Source organism: Nerophis ophidion, linkage group LG24 (genome assembly GCF_033978795.1).
Source record: "Nerophis ophidion isolate RoL-2023_Sa linkage group LG24, RoL_Noph_v1.0, whole genome shotgun sequence".
NCBI classification, from domain to species: Eukaryota; Metazoa; Chordata; class Actinopteri; order Syngnathiformes; family Syngnathidae; genus Nerophis; species Nerophis ophidion.
Genome location: NC_084634.1, coordinates 42,301,074 through 42,323,405, shown reverse-complemented (window position 1 = coordinate 42,323,405; position 22,332 = coordinate 42,301,074). Strand labels below are relative to the sequence as shown.

Here is a 22,332-nt window from a genome sequence, read left to right as displayed (position 1 = left end):
TACTTGCTGTATAAATAATGTATGAATGTGTTATGTGCTCATTAATACTTGCTGTATAAATAATGTATGAATGTGTTATGTGCTCATTATTACTTGCTGTATAATTAATGTATGAATGTGTTATGTGCTCATTAATACTTGCTGTATAAATAATGTATGAATGTGTTATGTGCTCATTAATACTTGCTGTATAAATAATGTATGAATGTGTTATGTGCTCATTAATACTTGCTGTATAAATAATGTATGAATGTGTTATGTGCTCATTAATACTTGCTGTATAAATGTATGAATGTGTTATGTGCTCATTAATACTTGCTGCATAAATAATGTATGAATGTGTTATGTGCTCATTAATACTAGCTGTATAAATAATGTATGAATGTGTTATGTGCTCATTAATACTTGCTGTATAAATAATGTATGAATGTGTTATGTGCTCATTAATACTTGCTGTATAAATAATGTATGAATGTGTTATGTGCTCATTAATACTTGCTGTATAAATAATGTATGAATGTGTTATGTGCTCATTAATACTTGCTGTATAAATAATGTATGAATGTGTTATGTGCTCATTAATACTTGCTGTATAAATAATGTATGAATGTGTTATGTGCTCATTAATACTTGCTGTATAAATAATGTATGAATGTGTTATGTGCTCATTAATACTTGCTGTATAAATAATGTATGAATGTGTTATGTTAGTACATTAGTACAAGGCTGGAACCCAGTAATACATCCTTCATGCCTGGATTATAAACACTGCCAGCATCAAACATTACATGACTCCACAATGACCCACTTACACACACACACACACACACACACACACACACACACACACACACACACACACACACACACACACACGGACACAGTAAGAGTGTGGGCTGACATGTGATGTCAGATCAATGTGTTAGTGGCATATGTGGCAGGAGATACTTGTGTTAAGAACTAGAATTCATCAAAGATGACAATAAAACATGTGTTGAATATCTACTGTGACACTCTAAATCATTTCACCCCACTACAAAACAAAAACTAAACTATTTTACAACTAAATTATATATATATATTTTAAAAATCAGATTGTGAATGTAAAGAGTAAATTACTTGCTTACATGATTTAAATTCAACTAAAAGAAAAACATTTGCCAAAAATGCAATTTCATTCTTAGAATGTCATGGACAGGCAGCACGGTGGTGAAAGGGGTTAGTGCATCTGCCTCACAATACGAAGTGTCTGAGTAGTCCTGGGTTCTATCCTGGGCTGGGGAACTTTCTGTGTGGACTTTGCATGTTCTCCCCGTGAATGTGTGGGTTCCCTCCAGGTACTCCAGCTTCCTCCCACTTGCAAAAACATGCACCTGGGGATAGGCCCCTCCCACATCCAAAAACATGCACCTGGGGATAGGCCCCTCCCACCTCCAAAAACATGCACCTGGGGATAGGCCCCTCCCACCTCCAAAAACATGCACCTGGGGATAGGCCCCTCCCACCTCCAAAGACATGCACCTGGGGATAGGCCCCTCCCACCTCCAAAGACATGCACCTGGGGATAGGCCCCTCCCACATCCAAAAACATGCACCTGGGGATAGGCCCCTCCCACCTCCAAAGACATGCACCTGGGGATAGGCCCCTCCCACCTCCAAAGACATGCACCTGGGGATAGGCCCCTCCCACCTCCAAAGATATGCACCTGGGGATAGGCCCCTCCCACCTCCAAAGACATGCACCTGGGGATAGGTTGATTGGCAACACTAAATGGTGAATGTTGTCTCTATCTGTGTTGGCCCTGTGATGAGGTGGCCACTTGTCCAGGGTGTACGCCGCCTTCCGCCAGATTGTAGCTGAGATAGGCTCCAGCGCCCCCCACGAGCCCAAAGAGAATAAGCGGTAGGAAATGGATGGATGGATGGAATGTGATGGACAAACATGTGATCTGTGTTGTGTTTACATGGCTGGATTGAGTCTGTTTATACCTGCATTGTCCTTTCCAGCCTCACACTTTCCATCCATTGGAAGTGACTTATTGTGTGCAACTATTTCCCTTCTGGAGCATTCAAGTTGGTCTAAGTCCAAGTCCAAGTCAATGTCTAAGTCTAAGTCTAAGTCTAAATCTAAGTCTAAATCTAAGTCTGTGCCTCTATTGTCAAGGCAGCCCATCCCAACTGTGGACACAAGGTGGTCTTGTACTCCTACTACTACTACTACTACTACTACTACTACTACTACTACTACTACTACTGCTACTTCTACTACTACTACTACTACTACTACTACTGCTACTTCTACTAATCCTACTCCTACTACAACTACTTCTACTTCTACTAATCCTACTACTACTTCTTCTACTCATACTACTACTTCTACTACTCATTCTACTACTTCTACTTCGACTACTACTACTTGTATTCCTTCTACTACTTCTTCTACTACTTCTCCTCCTCCTACTACTACTACTCATTCTACTATTCCTACTCCTTCTACTACTCCTATTTCTATTACTACCACTTCTACTACTTCTTCTACTACTACTTCTACTTCATCTACTACTTGTCCTACTACTACTCATTCTACTACTCCTTCTTCTACTACCACTACTTCTACTACTACTCCTACTTCTACTCCGAATATTCCTTCTACTAGTACAACTTTTTCTACTACTTCTCCTACTACTACTACTCATTGTACTACTCCTACTCCTTCTACTAATTCTCCTACTACTCATTCTACTACTACTTATTTTCCTACTACTTCTACTTCTTCTACTACTCTTACTACTACTCATTGTACTATTCCTACTTCTACTTCTTCTACTACTACTTCTACTTCTACTACTACTCCTAATATTCCTCCTACTACTACTTCTACTGCTCCTACCCCTACTTTTGCTCCTAGTCCTACTCCTAGTACTACTACTACTTCCACATTTCTCAACCAATTAAAAGTATTCCACAAGCAGGAACGGCGCCATGTGTTAAAGCAGCTCTTGCTGAGGCTGTTTCAGTGTTAGAACTTCACCTTTATCTTGACTTTTTACAGCAAAATGTGTCCATTCTCCCCACACACCGTGTCTGCTTGTAAGTACTCTGTGTGTGCGCGCTGCCCAACATGCTCCTAAAAGCAGTGATGTCATGATGTGACGACGCACCGTCATGCCCGTTGCAAAACAAAAACAGTATAGTACAGTTTTGGATTCATTAGTACTGTGATACTATACTAGTGGCGATATACTGTACAACCTTACAATAGACTATGTACAAAGTTAGAAATAATTAGGCTCACCGGGTAAGATTGTTGAGAAAATGTAGGGATTTGAAGTCTACCTTATTGTTGTAAAGATTAGGGTACTTCATCACTATAATTCTATACTGCTTATCTTCATTAGGGTCAGTGGTCATCTGGAGCCTATCCCAGCTGACCCTGGACTGATCCCATCTGGACCAACATCCATGCACACATTGCATAATAGTCTGGAGAACAACTGCACACAGACACAGTGTTCCAATCTGAAGGATGTAGCAACATGCTAAGCACTGGCTAAAGATGGCCCAATAAACACTATGAATGATTGATAACCGCAGTAAAACTCCACACGCTTAGCATTTCTGTTTTACAGTAAGATTACTGAGAGAAAAAACGCGCTTAAAAGGTAAGTGCACTTTGATAAAGTCGCAGACTGACTGTCGCAAGCTTCAATGCTAATATGAAAACAAGAGACATTCATGTCTTTCCCTATTAAGAAACAGCATGTCCTCAATCTAAAGGGATTAAAGCACATTGATTGAACAAGAAAGTTGACCATTGGAGCTACTACCTCTAGCTACAGCATAGAGTCATCCTAGATGGAAGTATTTTGACACTGCGTTCAAGGACCTCTGAACAGAGTAGGACGCCACAACACCCTCCACAAATAATAACAATAGAATCTATTTGTTAGGCAGTTTTCATGATATGAACTTTCAAGTGCTGCAGTACAAAGCAATATTTAAAGAGGTTACATAACCATGTTTACTACATTTCTAAGACTTCTTAGTGGTCAACATGTCATGTCATGTCATGTCATGTTTCATGTCATGTCTCGTGTGTCATGTCATGTCATGTCATGTCATGTCTCGTGTGTCATGTCATGCTTCATGTCATGTTTCATGTCATGTCATGTCATGCTTCATGTCATGTCTCGTGTGTCATGTCATGCTTCATGTCATGTCATGTCATGTCATGCTTCATGTCATGTCTCGTGTGTCATGTCATGCTTCATGTCATGTCATGTCATGTCATGCTTCATGTCATGTCATGCTTCATGTCATGTCATGTCTCGTGTGTCATGTCATGTCATGTCATGCTTCATGTCATGTCATGCTTCATGTCATGTCATGTCTCGTGTGTCATGTCATGCTTCATGTCATGTCATGTCATGTCATGCTTCATGTCATGTCATGCTTCATGTCATGGCATGTCATGTCATGTCATGTCATGCTTCATGTCATGGCATGTCATGTCATGTCATGCTTCATGTCATGTCATGTCATGCTTCATGTCATGGCATGTCATGTCATGTCATGCTTCATGTCATGTCATGTCTCGTGTGTCATGCTTCATGTCATGTCATCTCATGACATGTCTCGTGTGTCATGCTTCATGTCATGTCATGTCTCATGTCATGCTTCATGTCATGTCATCTCATGACATGTCTCGTGTGTCATGCTTCATGTCATGTCTCGTGTGTCATGCTTCATATCATGCTTCATGTCATGTCATGTCTCGTGTGTCATGCTTCATGTCATGTCATGTCATGACATGTCTCGTGTGTCATGCTTCATGTCATGTCATGTCTCGTGTGTCATGCTTCATGTCATGTCATGTCATGTCTCGTGTGTCATGCTTCATGTCATGTCATGTCATGTCATGCTGGTTCTTTGCTCAAAATCTTCAAGTCGCTGTCTGACCGTCTATTCAGGAGGCCCCGTGTTATGGGTTGTCTTTTTTACGTGTCAAAGTCCTTTGTGTCTGTGTGACACAATGGAAGCCTTTGTGCAGGATGCATGTGCATGCACGAGCCAGTCTGCCCCACAACAAGAGGATGGACACTAATAAGGAAGTAGGTACCAACAGCCAACTACAATGGCGAACTCGCGCAAAGCTCCTCGGGCATAGCGCTACCATATATGGAGATGTGCGCTGGCGTCAACAATTGTAAAACCTCACAACTGGGGAGGAAGGCAAGGTTGTTTTATGATGCTTGTTGGATTTCAATAAAAACAGCTACCAATAGGTAAAACAACTTGTTTTTTCCATGTCTAACCCTAACCCTGACATGGCCCCACCTAGGGGTTACTTCCTGCCATGGCCCCACCTATGGGTTATTTCCTGACATGGCCCCACCTATGGGTTATTTCCTGACATGGCCCCACCTATGGGTTACTTCCTGCCATGGCCCCACCTGAGTTATTTCCTGACATGGCCCCACCTATGGGTTATTTCCTGCCATGGCCCCCACCTATAGTATTTCCTGCCATGGCCCCACCTATGGGTTATTTCTTGACATGGCCCCCACCTATGGGTTATTTCCTGCCATGGCCCCCACCTATGGGTTATTTCCTGCCATGGCCCCCACCTATGGGTTATTTCCTGCCATGGCCCCCACCTATGGGTTACTTCCTGACATGGCCCCACCTATGGGTTATTTCCTGACATGGCCCCCACCTATAGGTTATTTCCTGACATGGCCCCCACCTATGGGTTATTTCCTGACATGGCCCCCACCTATGGGTTATTTCCTGACATGGCCCCACCTATGGGTTATTTCCTGCCATGGCCCCCACCTATAGGTTATTTCCTGACATGGCCCCCACCTATGGGTTATTTCCTGACATGGCCCCCACCTATGGGTTATTTCCTGCCATGGCCCCCACCTATGGGTTATTTCCTGCCATGGCCCCACCTATGGGTTATTTCTTGACATGGCCCCCACCTATGGGTTATTTCCTGCCATGGCCCCCACCTATGGGTTATTTCCTGCCATGGCCCCCACCTATGGGTTACTTCCTGCCATGTCACAAAGCAGTGGGTGGATGGTAAAGAGAAGTGGTATGGTACAGGATGTAAGGCTGTGTGTTTGTCCTGGTTACAGATTAACTGTCAGATGAAGACAGAATGAGCCAATTTAGAAGTTCAAGTTAAAGTTAGATTACCAATTGTCTACATGTTACCCACATATGTGGGTATAGAAGGTCTGAAACAAAGCATACCTGCTAGTTATACACCTATTATTTTATACACATTATGAGGGACAAACTGTAAACATTTATTATTAATCTACTTGTTTATTTACTGTTATTATCTGCTTATTTTCTCTTTGAACATGTTCTATCTACACTTCTGTTCAAATGTAATAATCACTTATTCTTCTCTTCTTTGATACTTGACATTAGTTTTGGATGATACCACACATTTAGGTATGGATCTGATACCAAGTAGTTCCAGGATCATACATTGGTCATATTCAAAGTCCTCATGTGTCCAGGGACATATTTACTGACTTTATAAACATAATATGAATTCTTTTTTTCTTGAAAAAAAGATTTTGTGATGCCAATAAACACGGATGTAATCATAGTAGTATCGACTGGATAGGATCCACCCATGGTGTTTGTTTACATTGTGATGGCGGTGAGCTATTGTATCCTCCTAGGCTGTGTAGCGAAGCATGTTTAGATATCACTCATCCTCCAGTGATAATGGTACATGTAAAAAAAACGTACTTTATTTGTGGCCATGGAGGCGAGGATTAGTGATTTAGAAGTTGCTAAAACACTGCAGAGCACTCTGACTTAGTCATGCACGTGGATGTTATTGTGGCTGTTGGACATATGTGTCCTAGCCAAACTGAGGAGAGTGACTAAAGGACACAAGCACTAACTGGTGTCCCTGCAGGGGGTCCATACCTGGTAGTATGTCTTGATGTGTCTGGTGAGTGACTAAAGGACACAAGCACTAACTGGTGTCCCTGCAGAGGGTCCATACCTGGTAGTATGTCCTGATGTGTCTGGTGAGTGACTAAAGGACACAAGCACTAACTGGTGTCCCTGCAGGGGGTCCATACCTGGTAGTATGTCCTGATGTGTCTGGTGAGTGACTAAAGGACACAAGCACTAACTGGTGTCCCTGCAGGGGGTCCATACCTGGTAGTATGTCCTGATGTGTCTGGTGAGTGACTAAAGGACACAAGCACTAACTGGTGTCCCTGCAGGGGGTCCATACCTGGTAGTATGTCTTGATGTGTCTGGTGAGTGACTAAAGGACACAAGCACTAACTGGTGTCCCTGCAGGGGGTCCATACCTGGTAGTATGTCCTGATGTGTCTGGTGAGTGACTAAAGGACACAAGCACTAACTGGTGTCCCTGCAGGGGGTCCATACCTGGTAGTATGTCCTGATGTGTCTGGTGAGTGACTAAAGGACACAAGCACTAACTGGTGTCCCTGCAGGGGGTCCATACCTGGTAGTATGTCCTGATGTGTCTGGTGAGTGACTAAAGGACACAAGCACTAACTGGTGTCCCTGCAGGGGGTCCATACCTGGTAGTACGTCCTGATGTGTCTGGTGAGAAGGGTCAAGTTGTGAAGGCGAAGTGACACATCATTTCCCACATTCTTGTTCAGCCTGTGGTTATTGGGGCTGGGGTCGCTATGGCAACAAGAAGACACAGCAACACAGTTAGGGTTGATGTCACCTGATACAGCTGCTTAACATCAATAACAATAGTTGGATGCAGAACTAGGATTTACCATCACACATACAGCACTCTCTCACAGGCCATGTGTGTGTGTGTGTGTGTGTGTGTGTGTTCTTGTATTTCTAGCCTTGTTGAGATATGAAGAAGGAAAAGTATCTTCCACATGAGGAGGTGTGAAGAAGTGCTGACATAAATGATTGTCCCAGTAATAACATTGCATCTAATAGACAATGTCTCATTTGTGGTGACATCATCACCATGCGGGGGGGGGGGTTCACAGTGGCATGCGTGGGAGTGGATGACAACTTTGTCAACATCCTTTAGTCACTCACCTCCTCATTGCTGTCTAGTGGGCAGCCTAGGATGGTGTCAGCTCTCAATCACTATGTTTCCATGCACTAAATTAGACTCATTTCTCTATTAGTTGGTTTTTTTGTATTTTCACACTTAGGTGGACGTCCAAGTGTCCTAGCAGTCTCTCTAAAGCGACTAATAGTCATACGCCATGCACCTCCTGTACACTCATTTCTTGTTAGTGCATATTAGTGATTGTTTTCTGGTTGACCTTTGACGTCACACAAGGATCTGTGGATCCTTGCAACTTGTTTGTCTGCTGCAATATTGGCACAGATGACAACTGTTATGTGGATGTTGAGTAGCAGACAGACAGCGTCCATACATGATCTTGGATGACACTACTACCAACTCTACTACTGCAAAGTAAGACCGATGGAAGAGTTTTTTTTCAAAAATAATTTTCGCACGGAGATCATGGAATGAAAACGTTTGAATATGTGGGCGTTCTTTCACAAGGCTCCAGATCGCTGGAAGGAGTTTTAAATCGGAAGAAAAGACTGTTCCTGCCCCTACTGATACTCTTCCAGGAGTTTGCATATGTGGGATCCAGATGTTTGCTTCATCAGTTTGGATGCAGCATGCACAAGCAGCGGGAAGAGCTTCTACCTGTTCCATTCACCTTTAATGTACTCGCTTCATTCCCCTTAATCTTCTGCGGGAGTCGCAATAAAACAGTTGACATTTCCTCAGCTACCTTCTTCAGTACACCTCTACCATCCACACACGCTGTCATCTTATTTTCATTGCTGAAGCAAAGAAACACTTCCCTCTTCATTACAATTGTTGCTATGATTTAATTGAATGCTATCTTCTCCCGGGCTGCATCCGGCGTGTTGGAACTGGTGCATGCCCGACACGAAGCCTGCCCTCCGGCGACACACACCCCCTCCACAGATCTGCTTCCTAATTGCAGAACTCAGGTGTGTGAGTCCCACTTTTCAAACACCAAACATGATCGGATGAAGGTGTTTCCATGAGTTGTAGGATGCTCTTTTAGAGGCAAACTATTGCAGAAATCAAACTACCGTATTTTCCGGACCACAGGGCGCACCGGATTTTAAGAAACACTGCTGATGAATGATCTATTTATGATCTTTTTTCATATATAAAGTGCACCGGATTATAAAGCGGATTAAAAGGAGTCATATTATTTATATATATATATATATATTTTACAACACTTCCTTGTGGGTGGTGTTATTTAATTGCCTCCACTTGGACGGCGTCTTCTCCCTGTTATCTTTGTTGTAGCGGATGGAGGGGGGATGGGTCTTGAACAGTGGCATTGTTATGTGTGGACAAAGATAAGGTTAGGTGGGATTTACTCTGGATTACCTTATCCGGTTTAGTGTAGAAGGGGCCTGAAACATTTAGCTTGTCTATTTTCAACATTGCAAAAATCCTCAGCTTTCTGGATTTATGAATTGTCCAGCCCAAAAATTCCTATTTTAGTAAATATCAGTTATATATATATATATATATATATATATATATATATATATATATATATATATATATATATATATATATATATATATATATATATATATATATATATCAATTTCAGCATCAAAACCGTCAAGCAGACATTTTTCCACATCCCCACAATCCACAGGTGCACTTTTTCTGTGCAGCCTTTCAGTTCAACTTCAGCTCTTTGGTCTTCTCGCGCCATTTCTACAAAAATCAACGCTTGTTGTCAAAGACAAAATGCATCAGTAAAGATGAATGATCAGTTTGAAAAGAAACTGAAAAGAGCCAGTTCCAAGACCCAGACACGTAAGCTTGATGTGTGCGGGGAACTTGCGTCTTGCAGACTCAAATAATAGATGAAATGGACTTTGGGAATGACCTTCCTTGAGTAATACTCCCAGCCCCTCTATACTGGCCTCCTCCTCTTTAACCCATTTTCTTTGACACCCCCTGCCACACCCACTCCTTCCTATTCACCGCATGTGTGTGTGTGTGTGTGTGTGTGTGGGGAGACAATAGCATTATTGTTATTATAACGTTTGTCCAGACAAAGAAGACTGAACATGTGGTGGGATTGGGGGCAGAGGCCCACCTACATCTTGTTACTGCTCACTCAAATTGACATTTTATTTATTCCAGGCCAGCATGGAGCATGCTTCCATTGCACGCACACGCGCACACACACACACACACAGACACACACACACACACACACACACACACTTTCTTTGACACCCCCTGCCACACCCACTCCTTCCTATTCACACACACACACACACACACACACACACACACACACACACACACACACACACACACACACACACACACACACACACACACACACACACACACACACGTTTATCCAACACAAAGTCTTATAATATTCCAGAAACTTCAACCATTCCCCACCAGCAGCTGGCATGGACAAAGGCCCCAAATAGATTTCCAGGATTGGGATTATTGGATGTTAGAATCAGCATGTTTGTGTCAAGCAGGTCAAATAACATCTGAAAACCTTGGACAAGTTGACTTCAGCTGCCAGACTTTACACTCGAACAGTCCAAGTCACCCCCGTTTCATCCAGGCTTCATTGGCTTCTGTCACATTCACTGGAAGATTCTAGTCCTGACTTTCCGTGCGTTGCATGGTGGTACATCACTGACTTGTTAGGCCCCTACTCTTCAGTTGCATGGTGGTACATCACTGACTTGTTAGGCCCCTACTCTTCAGTTGCATGGTGGTACATCACTGACTTGTTAGGCCCCTACTCTTCAGTTGCATGGTGGTACATCACTGACTTGTTAGGCCCCTACTCTTCAGTTGCATGGTGGTACATCACTGACTTGTTAGGCCCCTACTCTTCAGTTGCATGGTGGTACATCACTGACTTGTTAGGCCCCTACTCTTCAGTTGCATGGTGGTACATCACTGACTTGTTAGGCCCCTACTCTTCAGTTGCATGGTGGTACATCACTGACTTGTTAGGCCCCTACTCTTCAGTTGCATGGTGGTACATCACTGACTTGTTAGGCCCCTACTCTTCAGTTGCATGGTGGTACATCACTGACTTGTTAGGCCCCTACTCTTCAGTTGCATGGTGGTACATCACTGACTTGTTAGGCCCCTACTCTTCAGTTGCATGGTGGTACATCACTGACTTGTTAGGCCCCTACTCTTCAGTTGCATGGTGGTACATCACTGACTTGTTAGGCCCCTACTCTTCAGTTGCATGGTGGTACATCACTGACTTGTTAGGCCCCTACTCTTCAGTTGCATGGTGGTACATCACTGACTTGTTAGGCCCCTACTCTTCAGTTGCATGGTGGTACATCACTGACTTGTTAGGCCCCTACTCTTCAGTTGCATGGTGGTACATCACTGACTTGTTAGGCCCCTACTCTTCAGTTGCATGGTGGTACATCACTGACTTGTTAGGCCCCTACTCTTCAGTTGCATGGTGGGGCCCCTCAGTACATCACTGAAATAGGTATTCATACTGTAATTGTTAAGGGTGTACAAATGAATTGTTCCCATTTGAAATCTGATTTTAACTTTAAAGATATGAAAAGAGTTTTGGTGAGCCCCTGAATAATTCTGTATCTGGTATGGAAAGGTCCATGTCCGGTTGGAAAGTCATGAATCGGTTGATCGGAGCTCTGCTAAAAAACGACCATTCTAATCTTGCGAGACTTCTGTGCTGATGGAATACGGGAGTAACTTACAACAATACAGAGCAGCACCCAAGGAGACGAGAGTAACTTACAACAATACTGCACTGATCATGAATGTTAGTTGTACTATTTGTTGATGATGAATGTTAGTTGTACTATTTGTTGATGATGAATGTTAGTTGTACTATTTGTTGATGATGAATGTTAGTTGTACTATTTGTTGATGATGAATGTTAGTTGTACTATTTGTTGATGATGAATGTTAGTTGTACTATTTGTTGATGATGAATGTTAGTTGTACTATTTGTTGATCATGAATGTTAGTTGTACTATTTGTTGATCATGAATGTTAGTTGTACTATTTGTTGATCATGAATGTTAGTTGTACTATTTTTTCACCTGCATGGAATCATAGTTTTAAAAAGTATTGTGAGCAGTGTTGTCCTTGTATCAATATTTTGGTACCGGTAGCAGTGCCAAGATGTATTTCCATACTTTTCTGAATTAAGGGGACCAAATAAAGTCATTATTGTCTTGATTGTAAGACAAGATGTTAGTGTAGATGAAAGATATGTTTATTATAGTCATTTAGTGCTTCAATAAAATGTTGAACATACTAGTATAATTGTGTCCACTTAAATGATCTTTTCCTTTAAAATGCTGACAAAAAGTTGAGTTACTTTCAATGCAGTGTCTGAACCTCACCAGCAACTGATTCAACACAGCAGGAAGACTTTCAACATGTGAGGATGTAGATGGCAGACATGCTGGCAACCTCAAACTACTCAGGCAGGATGTGCTCACACACCGCATCTACATCCTCACATCTACACACTACATCTACACACCACATCTACATCCTCACATCTACACACTACATCTACACACCACATCTACATCCTCAAATCTACACACCACATCTACATCCTCACATCTACACACTACATCTACACACCACATCTACATCCTCACATCTACACACTACATCTACACACCACATCTACATCCTCACATCTACACACTACATCTACACACCACATCTACATCCTCACATCTACACACTACATCTACACACCACATCTACATCCTCAAATCTACACACCACATCTACATCCTCACATCTACACACTACATCTACACACCACATCTACATCCTCACATCTACATCCTCACATCTACATCCTCACATCTACATCCTCACATCTACACACTACATCTACACACCACATCTACATCCTCAAATCTACACACCACATCTACATCCTCACATCTACACACTACATCTACACACCACATCTACATCCTCACATCTACATCCTCACATCTACATCCTCACATCTACACACCACATCTACATCCTCACATCTACACACTACATCTACACACCACATCTACATCCTCAAATCTACACACCACATCTACATCCTCACATCTACACACTACATGTACACACCACATCTACATCCTCACATCTACACACTACATCTACACACCACATCTACATCCTCACATCTACACACTACATCTACACACCACATCTACATCCTCACATCTACACACTACATCTACACACCACATCTACATCCTCAAATCTACACACCACATCTACATCCTCACATCTACACACTACATCTACACACCACATCTACATCCTCATATCTACACACTACATCTACACACCACATCTACATCCTCACATCTACACACTACATCTACACACCACATCTACACACCACTTCTACACACTACATCCTCACATCTACACACTACATCCACATCCTCAAATCTACACACTACATCCTGACATCTACATCTACACACTACATCCTCACATCTACACACTACATCTACATCCTCACATCTACATCTACACACTACATCCTCACTTCTACATCCTCACATCTACACACTACATCCTCACTTCTACACACTGCATACTCACATCTACACACTACATCTACATCCTCACATCTACACACTAAATCCTCACATCTACACACTACATCTATACACTACATCCTCACATCTACACACTACATCCTCACATCTACACACTACATCCTCACTTCTACACAATACATACTTACATTTACACACTACATCTACACACTACATCCTCACTTCTACACACTACATCTACACACTACATCCTCACATCTACACACTACATCTACATCCTGACATCTACACACTACATCCTCACTTCTACACACTACATACTCACATCTTCACACTACATCTATACACTACATCCTCACATCTACACACTACATCCTCACATCTACATCTACACACTACATCCTCACATCTACACACTACATCCCTCACATCTGCATACTACATCCTCACATCTACACACTATATCCTCACTTCTACACACTACATACTCACATCTACACACTACATCCTCACATCTACACATTACATCCTCAAATCTACACACTACATCCTGACATCTACACACTACATATACATCCTCACATCTACACACTACATCCTCACATCTACATCTACACACTACATCCTCACTTCTACACACTACATACTCACATCTTCACACTACATCTATACACTACATCTTCACAACTACATCTACACACTACATCCTCACATCTACACACTACATCCTCACATCTACATCTACACACTACATCCTCACATCTACACACTATATCCTCACTTCTACACACTACATCCTCACATCTACACACTACATCTACATCCTCAAATCTACACACTACATCCTCACATCTACATCTACACACTACATCCTCACATCTACACACTACATCTACATCATCACATCTACACACTACATCCTCACATCTACACACTACATGTACACACCATACTATACACTACATCCTCACATCTACATCTACATCCTCACATCTACAAACTACATCTACACAGTACATCCTCACATCTACACACTACATCTACATCCTCACATCTACACACTACATCCTCACATCTACACACTACATGTACACACTATACTATACTATACACTACATCCTCACATCTACACACTACATCCTCACATCTACATCTACACACTACATCCTCACATCTACACACTACATACTCACATCTTCACACTACATCTATACACTACATCCTCACATCTACACACTACATCCTCACATCTACACACTACATACTCACATCTTCACACTACATCTATACACTACATCCTCACATCTACATCTACACACTACATCCTCACATCTACACACTACATCTACACACTACATCTACACTCTACATCCTCGCATCTACACACTATATCCTCACTTCTACACACTACATACTCACATCTACACACTACATCCTCACATCTACACACTACATCCTCAAATCTACACACTGCATCCTGACATCTATACACTACATCCTCACTTCTACACACTACATACTCACATCTTCACACTACATCTATACACTACATCCTCACATCTACATCTACACACTACATCCTCACATCTACACACTACATACTCACATCTACACACTACATACTCACATCTACACACTACATCCTCAAATCTACACACTACATCCTGACATCTATATCTACACACTACATCCTCACATCTACACACTACATCTACATCCTCACATCTACACACTACATCCTCACATCTACATCTACACACTACATCCTCACATCTACACACTATACTATACACTACATCCTCACATCTACACACTACATCCTCACATCTACACACTACATCTACATCCTCACATCTACACACTACATCCTCACATCTACATCTACACACTACATCCTCACATCTACACACTACATGTACACACTATACTATACACTACATCCTCACATCTACATCCACACACTACATCTTCACATCTACACACTACATCCTCACATCTACACACTACATCTACACACTACATCCTCACATCTACACACATCATACACTACATCCTCACATCTACATCTACACACTACATCCTCACGTCTACACACTACATCATACACTACATCCTCACATCTACACACTACATACTCACATCTACACACTACATCTACATCCTCACATCTACACACTACATCCTCACTTCTACACACTACATACTCACATCTTCACACTACATCTATACACTACATCCTCACATCTACACACTACATCCTCACATCTACATCTACACACTACATCCTCACATCTACACACTACATCCTCACATCTGCATACTACATCCTCACATCTACACACTATATCCTCACTTCTACACACTACATACTCACATCTACACACTACATCCTCACATCTACACACTACATCCTCAAATCTACACACTACATACTCACATCTACACACTACATCTTCACATCTACACACTACATCCTCACATCTACACACTACATGTACACACTATACTATACACTACATCCTCACATCTACATATCTACACACTACATCTACACACTACATCCTCACATCTACACACTACATCCTCACATCTACATCTACACACTACATGTACACACTATACTATACACTACATCTTCACATCTACATCTACACACTACATCTTCACATCTACACACTACATCTACACACTACATCCTCACATCTACACACTACATCTACACACTACATCCTCACATCTACATCTACACACTACATCCTCACATCTACACACGTAGGGGCACTAGATATGCAGTGTAACACACACACACACACACAGAGAGCATGACCTACATGTGTGTCATGATGTTGTGCAAGAAGACTCCATCCACCAGCTCGATGAAGATGTTGACACACACACACACACACACACACACAGACAGACACACACACACACACACACACAGACAGACACACACACACACACAGACACACACACACAGAGAGCATGACCTACATGTGTGTCATGATGTTGTGCAAGAAGACTCCATCCACCAGCTCGATGAAGATGTTGACTGGCTCCTGGCAGCCCACCTGGTCACATGACCCCAGCGGCCCTAATGTCCGCACCTAAGAAGACACAATGTGAAGATGAACACATGAGGGAACACAATCCTCACCACAAATCTTTGGTGAAGGCAAGTGTTTGCAAGCTACTTCACATCTAGAGCAGACCTGGGCAAGATAGAACCCGCAGTAAGATTTTCAACCGGGCCCGCCCGACGTTCTACATCATTATGTTACACCTTGAACATGAAAAGTGTATTTGCCATTATGATGTTTCTAAATGACCAAGTCTTCAACTATAGAAAGTATTCCAGTGCTTGAAATGTGCACTTTTGAGTCTTACTACTGGAGTTATTACTGTAATCTACAACAAAGCCCAGCAGCCACATGTGGCAGGAACACATTTGTACTTGATAATATATCATATTGGAGCTCTTTATTACACTTTGTACTTGATAATATATCATATTGGAGCTCTTTATTACACTTTGTACTTGATAATATATCATATTGGAGCTCTTTATTACACTTTGTACTTGATAATATATCATATTGGAGCTTTTTATTACACTTTGTACTTGATAATATATCATATTGGAGCTCTTTATTACACTTTGTACTTGATAATATATCATATTGGAGCTCTTTATTACACTTTGTACTTGATAATATATCATATTGGAGCTCTTTATTACACTTTGTACTTGATAATATATCATATTGGAGCTCTTTATTACACTTTCCATCCATCCATCCATTTTCTACCGCTTATTCCCTTTCGGGGTCGCGGGGGGCGCTGGCGCCTATCTCAGCTACAATCGGGCGGAAGGCAGGGTACACCCTGGACAAGTCGCCACCTCATCGCAGGGCCAACACAGATAGACAGACAACATTCACACTCACATTCACACACTAGGGCCAATTTAGTGTTGCCAATCAACCTATCCCCAGGTGCATGTCTTTGGAAGTGGGAGGGGCCTATCCCCAGGTGCATGTCTTTGGAAGTGGGAGGAAGCCGGAGTACCCGGAGGGAACCCACGCATTCACGGGGAGAACATGCAAACTCCACACAGAAAGATCCCGAGCCTGGATTTGAACCCAGGACTGCAGGACCTTCGTATTGTGAGGCAGACGCACTAACCCCTCTGCCACCGTGAAGCCCTTTATTACACTTTGTACTTGATAATATATCATATTGGAGCTCTTTATTACACTTTGTACTTGATAATATATCATATTGGAGCTCTTTATTACACTTTGCTTTCATATCTTGCTGTTTGTTACATTCTTGTTGTGTTTTACTTGATTGTAAAAGATACACAACTATGGAGGAGCTGCTCTGACAAGTAAAATATGTTGTTAATATTCACTCTTTTATTGTTCATACTTAAGATTGTAAATCCCATTTTCTTTATTTTCATGTACATTTTGGGTGTCCCATTCTGTAAAAATAAATGTAAAAATCTCTTTATTTGAGGTGGTCTGTCATAACTTTTTTAGAACTCTATCTAGAGCTGGGCGATATGGCCTTTTATTGATTTGTGGATATGTTTAGGTCATGTGACCATACACCATATATATGTTTAGGTCATGTGACCATACACCATATATATGTTTAGGTCATGTGACCATACACCATATATATGTTTAGGTCATGTGACCATACACCATATATATGTTTAGGTCATGTGACCATACACCATATATATGTTTAGGTCATGTGACCATACACCATATATATGTTTAGGTCATGTGAGCATACAGCATATATATGTTTAGGTCATGTGACCATACACCATATATATGTTTAGGTCATGTGACCATACAGCATATATATGTTTAGGTCATGTGACCATACACCATATATATGTTTAGGTCATGTGACCATACACCATATATATGTTTAGGTCATGTGAGCATACACCATATATATGTTTAGGTCATGTGACCATACACCATATATATGTTTAGGTCATGTGACCATATATATGTTTAGGTCATGTGAGCATACACCATATATATGTTTAGGTCATGTGACCATACACCATATATATGTTTAGGTCATGTGACCATACACCATATATATGTTTAGGTCATGTGACCATATATATGTTTAGGTCATGTGACCGTACAGCATATATATGTTTAGGTCATGTGACCGTACAGCATATATATGTGGATATTTGGCCTTAGCCGTGAATGAACACTTGATACATATAATGACAGCAGTATGATGATTCTATGTCTACATTCAAACATTCTTCTTCATACTGCATTCATATATGCTACTTTTAAACTTTCATGGGGGAAACCCCAACTAAAAGTGTATTTATGAAACAGTTATTGGCACAGTGACACAAACATTCATGTCATTTCCAAACAGAAAGTGCAAGATTGTCAGAGACATTTTAAAACAAGCTATTAGTGCACTTTTGTGCATGATGTCACTAAGATGACATATCAAAACAACACTCAATTAAAGTGTTTTTTTTGTACAGAACGTCACTACAATAGTTTTAAACGTAATGTGCACTTTTGTGCATGATGTCACTAAGATGACATTTCAAAACAACACTCAATTAAAGTGCACTTTTTGTCCAGAACGTCACTACAATAGCTTAAAACAAATAAAGTCCCACAAGATATTTCAATAAGTGTCAAATAAAAATGAGCTGCATAATAGGAAATCAAACAGTGTTTGTCCTTCGTTATGTGGTAGGTTCCTGCAGACCCTATCTATTTCTGTTGTTGACTATTTTATGTTGAGGTGGAAATGGAAGATGGCAGGCTCAATTAGGTCAGTGCTTTTTGCTACTGCACTTTCTGGGTGTGGCACTGGCGGAGATGTTGACATGCGGAGTTTCAAGCACTCTTCACTCTCTAGCAGGTGACTTTTCAAATGATGCTACACATTAGCACAATGTTACTTTTTGTAGCAACTCTTTTGCCACATACTTGACATATTACGGTTGTCTGTTCAACATCTTCCTGCTTGAAGCCAAACCACCGCCAGACGATGGACCCCCTGCGGTTTTTCTTGGGAGTTCATTCTTCTTCCTCCATTTGTTACCAGATTGGCACCTTCTTTCTCTCGTATTACCACTCGTACCACCTGCCACAACTAACGTTACCCATGCTGCTACCTCTACGCTGGGCGAGGGAGGGTGTATGACGCTGTACGCCTGACAGTATGTGACCTATGTATGAAGGTGCGCTTGTTTTACGTCTCTGTGAGACGAAGAGACAAGAAAGAGTGGGAAGAGCCTGTAGTGTAATGCCCGCAGCTAAAAGCAACTGCGTGAGAACATTACTCACCATATAGTTCATTTCTATATCGCACAGAGACAAACCCGCCATATATCCAATATATTCCATATATCCAGTATATTCCATACATCTAATATATTCCATATATCCAGTATATTCCATACATCTAATATTTTCCATATATCCAGTATATTCCATGCATGTAATATTTTCCATATATCCAGTATATTCAATACATCTAATATTTTCCATATATCCAGTATATTCCATACATCTAATATTTTCCATATATCCAGTATATTCAATAAATCTAATATTTTCCATATATCCAGTATATTCCATGCATGTAATATTTTCCATATATCCAGTATATTCAATACATCTAATATTTTCCATATATCGTCCAGCCCTAATGCTATGTGATTTTGTGACTTTTGTGATTAGTGTTCCTGAGAAAAAGGGAGCTGTAGACACATCCTGTACAGCAGATATTTACAGCTAATGTGTGTATACTTACATGTAAATGTGTATACATCATTTATACACATACACCTTGGCCCCCCAGACACCTTTTTTCTCTCAACGTGGCCCCCGAGTCCAAATATTTGCCCAGCCCTGCTGTAGATTTACTTCAGAAAATTGAAGTGTTGGATACTTCCCTTGTTGTCTAATTTGTGTTGAACTTTTATGCTTTAGGTAGAATTTTAGTAAACAAAATCAAGTTAACTTTAGGCAATATATAACTTTATCAGAGCTGTTATCCATTCTGTGGAGGATTGTTGTTAACCATAAAGTTGGCACACAATGTTATTAAGAAAAAAAAGTATTGATTTTGAATTGAGAATTGATTCTGAATGGCCAAAGATTCAAGTTCTCCAAGAGTAATATGCATCTCTAAAGTCATGGCAAAGTACTAATAGCCATTTTTTTTAAACATAAAATGGATTATATTTCCACAATGTGTCAATGAGGTATTAAAGATGACAACAAACTACAAGTGAAGTATTAAAGATGACAAGAAAGTAGAAGTATTAGATAAAGATGACAAGAAAGTAGAAGTATTAGATAAAGACGGATAAAGTGGGGCCCTCACTCTCTCACTCAGTCACTCACTGACTCACCCACAGCACGAGCGGTGACTCCAAAAATGCAACCAGGAGTTCGGACAGAGTCACATCCATGCTGACCTGCTCTGAAGATCAATCAAGCAATCAATCAATCGATCGATGAATCGACTCAGGGATGGAGACAGAACAACACCCTTCGGGGCATTGACCCCCCTCGAGGAGGCTTCCACTTTCACGTCCACTATTGTTCCACGGACACGCTGAGATGTTGAGATGTTGATGTATTTAGATCCTGAGAGGCACAGAGGCTCCCACTTCCAGCCAAATGTCACAAAGTCTTCGCCGAACTTGACAAAAGCCGGGGAATCATTTCCGCTGCGTGGAGTGGGCAAAGGTCCGCTAAAAGTCCGCTAAAGGTCCACTAAAGGTCCACTAAAGGTCCACTAAAGGTCCACTAAAGGTCCACTAAAGTTCCAGTAAAGTTCCAGTAAAGGTGTAGTAGAAGTTCCAGTAAAGGTGTCGTAAAAGTGTGGTAAAAGTGTCGTAAAGGTCCGCCACTTTGCAAGAGTTGTCCCCAAGTTGGTCGTCAAGGATACAGCAGCCAGTCTGCACAAAGAAACAACAAAAGCGCATGAAAAACAGCAAGTTGGCGATAAAACATGACTATTTAGTACACGTGTGGGGTTTCCACGCCGTACTTAGTGAGATAGTTAGTTAGTGAGTGAGTTAGTTAGTAAGTTAGTGAGTTAGTTAGTTAGTTAGTCGCCTCACGAGGCGGTGAACACGAAACACTTCAATCCACTCACCCGACGGCCGGAAGTTGATCGACTGCCGTGTGGACCAATGGGCTGCAGCGAAACTGCAAGTCCCGCCTTTAACTACAAATTAACCAATTGTCATCCGGCAATTGCTAGTGCTCCTGACGTCATCGCTAGTAACGGGGTTACACGGTAGTCGATACCAATACCAATAAACGATACGGGCAGTTTGCCAATGCAGATGCAGATACCAACATTTTATTATTATTATTATTAAGTGTTTCGTCTTTGTAGATGTGTTGGTCGTGATCATAACCACAATACAATACGACCTGTTTGAAATAATTCAACGAACGAACAAAACAACAGAGACACATTTGTTAAGAATAAACATAAGATATCTAAGATATATCGACTTCACCGCGTCGGCATCGTTTGGAAACAGATCCTCGATATGAAGTTGAATCCGCCCACCTGTCGTCACATGACGTGAATGAACCAATCAAAGGAGACCATTGGAACAATAGTGAATTCTCCTTTTGTTTT

At 41.3% G+C, this 22,332-nt stretch overlaps 1 protein-coding gene across 1 annotated transcript in view; it reads right to left on the bottom strand.

The window, feature by feature from the left end:
- Positions 1–21,826, bottom strand: part of LOC133542215 (protein Daple-like) — a 301,998-nt gene extending 280,172 nt beyond the window's left edge. The window contains exons 1-3 of the mRNA XM_061886112.1: positions 21,083–21,826; positions 16,645–16,757; positions 7,590–7,698 (exon numbers count right to left, since the gene is read on the bottom strand). Of these exons, the coding sequence (XP_061742096.1) occupies positions 7,590–7,698; positions 16,645–16,757; positions 21,083–21,142 (282 nt within the window). The 5' untranslated portion in view covers positions 21,143–21,826. The remainder of the gene's footprint in view (positions 1–7,589; positions 7,699–16,644; positions 16,758–21,082) is intronic.
- Positions 21,827–22,332: the final 506 nt, after the last annotated feature.